This window comes from Leucopleurus acutus (genome assembly GCF_964270905.1).
Source record: "Leucopleurus acutus genome assembly, chromosome: 2".
NCBI lineage: Eukaryota > Metazoa > Chordata > Mammalia > Artiodactyla > Delphinidae > Leucopleurus > Leucopleurus acutus.
The window spans coordinates 60,531,957-60,542,684 of NC_139143.1; the positions used below are offsets into that span (position 1 = coordinate 60,531,957).

The 10,728-nt window shown below is 45.3% G+C and overlaps 1 protein-coding gene across 1 annotated transcript in view; it reads right to left on the reverse strand.

Moving 5' to 3' along the window:
* BRINP2 (BMP/retinoic acid inducible neural specific 2) overlaps nucleotides 1–8,188 on the reverse strand; it is a gene marked incomplete at both ends in the record, with an annotated part of 51,817 nt that extends 43,629 nt beyond the window's left edge. The window contains one exon of the mRNA XM_082834166.1: nucleotides 7,917–8,188. Within this exon, the coding sequence (XP_082690292.1) occupies nucleotides 7,917–8,188 (272 nt within the window). The remainder of the gene's footprint in view (nucleotides 1–7,916) is intronic.
* Between the last annotated feature and the right edge of the window lie 2,540 nt (nucleotides 8,189–10,728).

A 10,728-nucleotide genomic window follows, 5' to 3' on the forward strand; every position in this document is an offset into this window, starting at 1 on the left:
AAGCCAGGTGGATGACACGGAAATAGTCCTAGAACACACAGGAAAATTTGGGGCGAGAGTCATTTTGTCCTGGGGGAACGTGGGACTGACATCCTGAGAATTCATTCTGATATGGCATCCATGGACCAAATCTATCCATCAATCACTGAAAATGTGCTAAATATCTTCTTCTCCCAGAGCCTGAGATGCTACATTCCAATGTGTTTTTTCCGCTTATGTGTGCTGTCGCTCACACTGGACAGCTAAACTCCTGGAAATCAGTAGAACCTTGTTTTCTCTATCTTTTGTAGCCGTCAACAGTGCCCAGAATAATGCTTTGCACAAAGTAGATGCTTCATAAATACTTGCGAGAGGACCAAGAAAGCAAACACACGGTGTGGGAAGCTTACTCTAAATTCAATTTTTTAAGCCTAAGTGATGCTGGATTTTCAGTTGAACTAGGAGCTTTATAAGACCTCAAAGCACTGCTTACCATTTTCTCACCAGGTGCATATTCACACTCCATGTTTCCAAGGTAGAAATGCAAGGAATTGCCTTTGGTCCTACCTTCTCCAGATATGCAATTACTTTTACTTCATTTTACTCACTGCCAGTACAGGAAAATGACATGCCCTCCGGGTGAGAGGCTTTTAAAATTGCACCTTGGAAGAAATCGGTGTCTAGGAGACCCTTTTGGCATTCTGGAGTGAGAAGATATGGCAGAAACAACACAGTGGGGCAGAGCAGGTGGAGGAGGGACATTCACATGCTTCTTGGCATTTACACTGGATGCATGGGACTGGCTGCTCAGTTTCTAAAGCACACCTGGCACTCCCACAACTTGGGTTATACTGCTCCTGTGTCCACAGCACCATTCCCCAAGCTCTCCACTTGGAGATCTCCCACTCAGCCACATCAGAGTCTGGCCGATGCATCCCCTTTCATTCTGGCCTTCCTTGACCTTTCTGTGCAGAGTGACCTCGCACTTTCTCCAAATGTACTTGTCTGTGAGTTCCACCAGATCAAGAACTGTGTCCTCCCCATTCACGGTTCGTTAGCAGAATCTTGTAGAAGCATGAGCACAGAGTCGGCCTTCAATACAATGGATTGAATGAGTATTGCTCTTCTTACGCTCTTGAATCGTTCATTGTATGTTTATGTGCTCTTTCTCCTTCCTCGAAGTGAGCAGCACACTTCCTCATTCGCATAGGTCAGCGGCACTGGTGCGGATGTTTCCATGTTAAGATGCAGACAGGATGCTGCATAAGGATGAGTATCTGCAAGGCCCAATCCAAGGGCCCACACACCCTTTTGGGGCTCATCATCCAGACACTTCTGGAATAAAATTCCTTGAGTGAAGGCCTTCTGCTGGGTCTACAGCCTAGATTAGATAGTTTATGTCAGATATTCGGCTATACATTTAGCCAGCACTGAACTCTTGAGGAAAGCAAACTCTAGACGTTTGGTTCTGTCCCTCTCCCACCTCCTTACCTCTGTGGACTGAGAACTAGTACCTGGGACCAGACTACAGGCTCATCACTCCGCATTGCCTCTGATTTCACTCTGATTTGTTTTGCTCTAGTTTGTGTACTGTTCCTTTCTCGCCTTCTATTCCGACAAACTCCCTTGTCAAAATATAAACCCAGTGAGAAGGCCAGAGATCACCCAGTTTGCTTGGGTGATGGTCGTTTCTCCAGCCGAGCTCACCTTCTCCCCTGCCTGTCCCATCCACCTGAGAATCACAGCTTCCCTTGTGGTGCCCTGCAGCTGTGTGATAACACAACCTTTCTGTACCTCTGTAGCTGTAAGGAACACCTAGGAAATCACTGGGATTTACCCAGACAGACTGAGGTTGTCTTTGGTTGCCGTTTATTTATGTGGATTGTGATCTCTTAATTGGAGACGGTGCCTCTCCCAGGGTTCACTGTTTATTCAAATCAGTATTTGTTAGTCCCTGAGACATGGGCCAGATGATAAATCAGCTCTGGAGTTCCTTCTGTGATTGCTTCCACAGCTGCTCTCTGCCTCCTCACCTCTCCATCTCCCAGGAGGCACCCATAGGCTGGTTCTAGGCCCTCCAGCCTTTTCTGCTTTTAAACTTTTCTCCCAGATGCTGGATCTTACGAGTTCATGTGCCTTGGCACTAATAATTCCTAAATTTAACCTCCCATGACTACTGTTCTATTTCATTTGTAACATCTTCTGTAAATATTCTCACGACCTCAAGTGCATCATGGGGGATGCTGCCTTACCATTAAGCCTTCTGTCCTTCCCCACCCTGGTTATTCCTGCTCTCCTTCCACCTCCCAAGCACTTAGTATAATCAAGCTTTAATACTGTCATACTGTTCATGTGGGGCTCCTGTTAAAATGCAGATTCTGGGGCTTCCCTGGTGGCGCAGTCGTTGGGAGTCCGCCTGCCGATGCAGGGGACGCGGGTTCGTGCCCCGGTCCGGGAAGATCCCACTGGGTCCGTGAGCCATGGCTGCTGAGCCTGCGCGTCCGGAGCCTGTGCTCCGCAACGGGAGAGGACACGACAGTGAGAGGCCCGCGTGCCGCAAAAAAAAAAAAAAAAAAAAAAATGCAGATTCTGATTTTGTAGGTCAGGGTGAGACTTGAGGTTCTGTCATTTTTTACAAGCTCTCAGGTAATGCCAGTGCTGCCGGTCCACAGACCACACTTGGCGCAGTATGGATAAATAATTCGGTTTTGCCCTTTTCTCACTTCTTTCACATGTAAGCTATTGCCAAACCTTATTTTTCATCCTGATGAATTATAAACAGATTATCTTTTCTTAGGGTAATTGCTCTGGTGCCTGTAGAAAGGTTCTCTTGCCTTAACTGCCCTCATTCAGCACGTCATCTGATTCTACCCCAGCCTGCCCTACTGTATGTTTCCAGATGCACCTGCTAAAACACATTCCTGCTTCAACATTGCCTACCTTTGGGTACCACTCCAACCTCTTGGTTTTAAGCTATGTTCTACTTTGGTTCTCAAAATTTTCAAACTTTGCCCAGAATATGATCAGAAAATCATGATCAGAATATGATCACATATAATATGAAGATAGCTACTTATTTTTTTGGTTTGTTTTTTTCCTCCTAAAAGACTTCTAACATATCCCTAGACCCTTCTTTTCTAAAAGAGAGGCAGATGATAGAAATGGAGGTATTAGTGACTAAGGTCAATAATCTGGAATTATACCTGGCCTTGCTTTTCTCCCAACCACCATATTATACTCATTGTTCTATACGATCTCTAACTTTATCTCTTAATTTTAATTTATTCTTTCCGAGTTTTAAGTGTTTCATCATAGTGACTTGGATTTTTTCCAATCCCACGATTATCTCTCTATTAAAGCTTTAATACAAAAAGAAATTTTTAAAAAAAAGACTGCTCATTACTTTGATTTGTAGCAAAGAGAGAATGGAACATTACTGCTAGAGCGTTTTGAGAAACCATATTTACATTTGCATCAGCTCAATTGAGGTGCCTGATTAGGTTGCGTGTTGTGATGAAGATGCACTTACCAGTCAAAGGGAAGCGTGGTCTAGAGTAATGAGCAGGAGACTTCAAGTCAGGAGCTCGGAGTGCTATTTCTGGCTGTGACTGGCTTGTGACCTTGAACAAGTCCATCTCACTGCCCCGAACCCTAAAAACCCCCATCTGCCTCACAGGGCTGCTGGGAGAGGTTGATCACTTAAGGGTTTATTGTAACTGGGGGCTATAGAGTGGGGCAAAGGCAAGCAGTTGGGGGTCACAAATGGAATCCGAGACAGGATCTCTGCTCTTCCAGCTCTTACCACTAGCCTAGTAAGAGACAGTGTCTGAGAAGTGGACTGATTGCTCAGATCTTGGTCTGATAGGGCTTGAGAATATGCTGAGAGGTCGGCTAATGGAATTTAAAAGCCTGCCCAAAACTGGGTGAGATGGCCAAGGCCATCCTGTTATTTAGGAAGTTTTAACAAGAATGTTTATATTGTCTCTCTTCTCGTAATGGTGCCATCCTGAGATTGTTCAAGTTACCCCTGGGACCAGGCAGCTGGCAGTGACCAGTGCCCAGCTTCTGTAGGACATCTTAAGAAAGGTCTGCTCACTTGGCAACCCCTGACTTTATAGGAGAAAGATCATTCCCTGTGGTGACTCTAAAACATGCTGGAAATGATCCAGCTCTTTCCGGCGGTCCATAAGACCAGTAAGAGTGTGCCCCAGAAAACATGCATTCATTCTCCAGTTGAGTTCCTCTCCCAGCAGAGAGAGAGATTGAGGAATTAAGGTTAATATGCTTTAAAAAAGCAAGAGAACAATTTTTTTTTCTCCTTCTAATGTACGTTGTCAAATGCTGTCATTATCAGATGTCATCATGAAGATGGTACCCATGGCTGTCATCTCATTATAATTTTTGCATTGGTTAGTATTTGTTGAGGATACTCTAATAATAGGTAATATTTATTAAGCACCATTCTAAGTGTTTTACATCAATTCACTCATTTAATTTTCACATAAATCCATTAGGTGGGCGCTATTATTGTCCTAATTTTACAAATAAGGAAATTGGGGAACAAAGAAATTTAATAATTAACCCAACATCATACAGCTAGTAAGCTGCAGCCCCAGGATTAGGGTCCAGGTCATCTGGCTCCAGAACCTTCACTCTGAGCATCTATGCCTACGAGAATACAAACTTACGGAGAGAGCAACCATCTCTGGGGACCCATGGTTAGAGAAGCCAGAGCTATTCTAGATCAACCAGTCATCTACTCCAACAGAGAGCACATTCTGATTTCCATATAAGAATAGGTGGGGTTCAGAGCTTAATGTTAGAACCTGGTTGTGTAATTGCTATAATATGTCCACACACAGATAGAAGAGAAGAAGGATCTCTGTTCTGCTGTTAAGAGAGCTTCATGTAATTCTGTACCGAATATTCTAGCCCCATTGGAAAGTCTTATTCTCCCCCCACCACAGCTCACCTCCCTTCTTACATGGAAAGCACATATGGATACCATATGATCTCCATGTACCAAAAGCTTTCTAAAAGAATTGAATAAAAGACTAATCCTGTTCGAGACCCAATATTTCACCACAGAGCATTTCTGATATTCTCTGTAAGCTCTTTCTCCCTCTGCCCTTCTGGAAAAAATGCCCTTCTAGTTATTAGGGATGACTAGACCAGTTTTCTGTGACCTGCTCTAGTCACAGTAAACAAGGTCTTGAAGTTGCTAGAAGGAATTACCACTAGAGACAAAAGGGAAAGGGATAAGAGTGAGTTCCCTTGGGGATAATATAGAGCCCTACAAGTACCCATGGATCCACCATGTTGCTTAATAATTAAAGGCAGGACTCCCAGAATGCTCCTGGGGCAGCCGTGTGTGACCATTCTCCCATTGCGCCGCCATGGGGTCGCAAATCGCAATGCTGCATTCCTGTCAGAATGACTGGTTACTGTTTCCCCAAGTACAGGTTCATGTGCAATAACTGACCCCAGAGAAACAGAAAGGCACAGTGTAAGAGCCTGTCACATTAAATGATCAAAAAACCATTACGGGGCTTCCCTGGTGGCACAGTGGTTGGGAGTCCGCCTGCCGATGCAAGGGACACGGGTTCGTGCCCCGGTCCGGGAAGATCCCACATGCCGCAGGGCGGCTGGGCCCGTGAGCCATGGCCGCTGAGGCTGCGCGTCCAGAGCCTGTGCTCCGCAACGGGAGAGGCCACGGCAGTGAGAGGCCCGCGTACCGCAAAAAAAAAAACAAGAAACATTACGGACTGATAGAACGGTTGATGGTGCAGAAGTGATTCCGGACATTCCCCGTGGCCGGCTCTGAGCTGCTGCTAAGGCATTCAGTGGTCGCCAGCCTTGGGGCTGGGGCCTGATGACAAGAAAAACCTGTGGAGGGGTGAAAGAAACTGGTGCTTTATCGCTTCTAGTTCCTATAGCCCTTTGAAGTGAATGATGGTATTAGGATTCCCAGTCTGACATTTCAGTTCCAACATACTTCAAAAAATTTTTTTGGTGATAACAGTGCTTTTGAAAGATTTGGGATAAACAGAAAAGTTTGAGGTGAATTAAATCTTGTTTTCCAGAACTAGAGGGATTTGCTGCTTAAATACATTCTAGGGTGGATTTTCTCTTTTCCCTTTTTTTCTTTTTTTTTTTTTTTGGAGAGATGGAAAAATAAATTCTTTGATAAAGAGAAGCATCACCCTGAATTTACCTTATAGAAAATTCGTGGGGGACACAGGTCTAATTTCTTATATATTTACTGAGAGTCAAGTTAACCTCTTTTACCGGAGCAGGTGTTAGCTCAGCCACTCCCAGCGCAAGCTGGCCGCTCTCTGCCTCAGTGGCCCTGTGTGAATTTACACTACAGTCTTTGGAGGATGGCAAGAATCAGAGCCGCTGAACCGGAGAGTATGAACTGCAATCCCTTCTAATACCAGACTGGAAGAGAAATGCCTTTTGTTTCTATGGACCTCTGCACCCAGGAAGCACCAGCCCCTCAAATACCTCATCTTTCTCGTTGTCTGCATCTGCAATGTGGGAATCGTGTACCAGGAAAATGTCCCCTGTAAATGGCTGCACTTACCATTTGGGACTCTCCCAGTGCTCAATACCTTAAAACCTTATTTCTGAGACTCCGTACTAACCTAAACAGACTCAGTGGTGTTGCAGAAGAAAAACAAAAGCCTCTTAGAAACAGAAAAACATAGTTTCTTTAAATATAATTTAAGAACCCAGACTTCAGAGTCTGACTACTACGAGCTAATCCTAGCTTCACCATTTACTAGCTGTGTGCCCCTCGGCAAGTTCCTTAACTTCTCTGGACCTCAATTTCCTCATGTGTAAAAAGGGGAGAATAACTGCTCTTCCAAAAGAAGGCTATTAGAAGGATTAAATGAGTTCATGTACATAAGGCATGTAAAGGGCTAGATCCAGCAAGAGGGCCAAAACTTTTAGTATGTTCACAGGACTAGGAATGCACGTGCCCAAGGTTACCAAGAGCAACCTCTAGATGGCAAAAGAATAGGTGATTTTCTGGTTCTGTTTCTCTTTGTGCTTTTTCATTCTTTCCCTCTCTCTCTCTCATTAGAAATGAATCTGTAATCGGAAAATAAATATCTCTAATAAAAGAAAAAAATTCTAGCAAAGTTCCCAGGTTTGTCTGAAGACTATGGTCACAGTGAGGAGGAAGAGGGGGTGACACTAAGGCAGGGACTGAGAAGAAGGATGAAGGGGAAGGTTGAATTCAGGAATGCACTCAAGGGAGCCCTGAGGGTCTCCGGGTCACCTGAGGTGAGGACTTTGACGAGCCTTGTGCTTCTGAAGTGTTGGTCCAGCAGCCAGGAATTTGTACCTGGTTCATCCCTTGTCAGATGGGTCAGACAGGTCACATGTTTTACTTTCAGCTCTGATGCTCCTGAGGACAGGCCGAGGGGCAGGGACGATGCAGCCCATTTCTTTGCACAAGGCCAACTGTGGCTGTGGTGTTGACAAGGGTGAGGGCAGGCCCATCCCTGCCCCTGCGGGGCTCCCCCCACCTCTAAGGCAGGAACTGGAGCTGCCCTTCCTTCATTTGCATATCGAGTTAATTACAACTCCTAAAAGTATCTCACCCATTATTTAAAACCCGGCCCCAGCCTTCCACTCTGACCTCCTGCAGCAGCTCAGGCCGCATGCTGAATCCAAGCCGCCTGATTTGTCCTCAATTTATAAGCAGCACAACCTATAAATAGAAACCCTTTTGCTAAGTTCCCCAGGAGGCATCAGCAGGTTTTCCAGCTTGTATGTGTTTTCTTCTTTTTTTAAAAACCAACATGGCAAGCTTGTTCTCCCTGCCTGCTGGTCCTCCAGCTCTCCCCTAGTGCAGTCTGCGGCCTGCCAGCTGGCTTGGCGCCCTGCACAGACCCAGGCTGGCTTCAGTGGGACGCCCCACTCACCTGTAGATCCTGTATCTGGTGGTAAAACCCTGGCGGTAGCGCTCCACGAAGTCGGTGTACTCCTGCGTGCGGTGAAATGGGCCCCGATCTGTGAGCAGCCAGTCCAGGGGCGGCTGGCCGGCCGCGGAGGCATGATGCTCGGGGACCGCAGCGGCCGCCGTGGCCGAGACAGCCAGCACCCAACCGGGGAGGGCCAGTGCCAGCAGAGCTGCCCATGGGGCTGCCGCCACCGGCCGAAGCCCTCTAAATCGAGTGCCGCACTGCCACCTCATGCTTCTCCCAGGCGGTTGGTGTCTTCATTCTCTCGCCACACTCTCCCGCTCTGTGCCGCTCCACCAGGGCTCCTGGAACTGGGAAAGTACAACACGGAGATGTCAGTTGCACACCCTGGTCTGACCGCATGGTCCTGTGAGCATCAAATCTCCTTGGGCAGGGCCCATTCTAGAAATCCTTTATCCTAGTAACACATCTTCCTTCTAGGCATTGAGCTACGTGTTGATGTATATTTCATTTAATTCTTAAAACAATCCTACAGGAAACACCACTGTCATTTTGCCGATGAGAAGATGAGGTTTAGAGATATGAGGAAAGTTGCTTAATTTCACGCAGATTTCAAGTGAAGAAACCAGAATTTTGACCTCAGGGGGTCCAACTCTAACCTTTATACTGTGTTGCTTCCTTGTTTCCTTTGTAGACCCAACACCATCGGCTTGTCTTCCTCTCTCAAAAATGTTCACCGTGTTTCAATAATAGCCTCATAGACTGTGTGCAGCCTCTAGAGGCTTGATGTAAAGCAAAGAGAAGCCCCCTTTTTCTGATGGTGAATTGGGGGCAGAATAGTGAAGTCCCATCACTGTTATGAAGCTGGGTGAACTTGGGCAGATTACTTCCCTTCTCTGAGTTTAGTTATCCCTTACGGAAAATAAAAATGGAGAACAGTATGGTTCCTAATACTACTAAAAATAGAGCTACCATATGATCCAGCAATCCTATTCCTGGGCATATATCCAGAGACAACCATAATTTGAAAAGATACATGCATTCCAATGTTCATAGCAGCACTATTTACAATTGCCAAGACATGGAAGCAACCTAAGTATCCATTGACAGATGAATGGATAAGGAAGATGTGGCGCGCGCGCACACACACACACACACACAATGGAATATTACTCAGCCATAAAAAAGAATGAAATAATGCCATTAGCAGCAACATGGATGGACCTAGAGATTATCATACAAAGTGAAGTAAGCCAGACAGAGAAAGACAAATATGATATGATATTGCTTATACGTGGAAGCTAAAAAATAAATACAAATGAATTTATTTACAAAACAGAAATAGACCTGCAGACATAGACAACAAACTTATGGTTGTGAAAAGGGAGTAGGGGAGGTATAAATTAGGAGTTTGGGATTAACATATACACACTACTCTATGTAAAACAGATAATCAACAAGGACTTACTGTATAGCACAGGGAACTGTACTCAATACTTTGTAATAACCTATAAGGGAAAAGAATCTGAAAAAGTATACATATATACATTTTATAAATAAAAATACTTTAATATATAAATAACTGAATCACTGTGCTGTACACCTGAAAGTAACACAACATTGTAAATCAACTATACTTCAATTTAAAAAAAAACAAATGTAGGATTATACTATATTTTAAAAAAAAAGAAGAGAAAAGAAAGAGGATTGACTAGATAATAGTCAAGCTTTGGACTTCCTGCTTTGAACATCGATCTGTTCCTTTACAAAAGGCCATGCAGGGATAGAGTTACAGTGGGAAATCACCATCATCAGAGAACAGATCCGTGGACACAAGGATGGCCGTTGTGCTCTTTCTCCTCACTGTGTGGTATGGAAGCTCTCTGAGGGCAGGGCTGTGTATCCCCCTACCCTAGTTCCTGAGAGCACACAGTAGGCCTTCAGAGACGCTTCTTGAAGAAATGAATGAGTGCTTTCTTGCCCTGCCCTGCCCTCTCTGAGTTGAGGGACAGTGCCAGGAAGGGAGTAAGACTTTGGCCTTCAAGACTCCTGGCTGACTCAGTACTGTGGGGGTTCTTGCAATCGAATTCATTTCTTCAATCTTCAATGTCTAGCACATGCTATCAGAGTCTCACCCATCTCCCCTCACCAGTACCACCTTGGTCTGTGCTAGAATGACTTCCAATCCCCAACACGTGTAATCTGTGGCTCTGAGGCCTTTCTCTGGCTGCCAAAGTCCAGAGATGAGCTCCCTGTGATGAAACAAGGGGTGTCAATTCACTGGTACTTCCAGACTTCTGTAAGGCCAGGTAAAGTGGGCTTCAGCACTTGACTCACTCCCATTCCCCAGGACCCCGCGTCACTCAGGAATGGCTCCCGTTTAACAAAACCACCGACTTCCCTTGGACCAATGCAAACCCTGAAGAGGCTGCCCCACAGGCTGGGGCCAATTCTTAATCCTGGTTACTCCCAGCCTAAAAGCTGGCCTGAGTCTGACAGATCTGAGCCTCAGCATTTGTACAAGATGCTTTCAAAAGTGTTGCAGTGCCTGCTGGTAAGGATAAAGGGACAGAAGCATGGGTGCATGGACCTTCAGAGTCACTCCTCTACTATGGTTAGTAGGTACTGACCATCTACTACGCACTGGGTAATTCTTAGAAGTTTCCCCAGTTAATTCTAATTCTAATAGAAAGTTTCTACTATAAGCATTATTATTGCAAGTTTACATTTCCCTGAGACTCAGAGGTGCTGGGCTAGGAAGATGCAAAGGTAGAATATGAACCTAGATCTGGTTCCGTGTCCAGACTTTTCC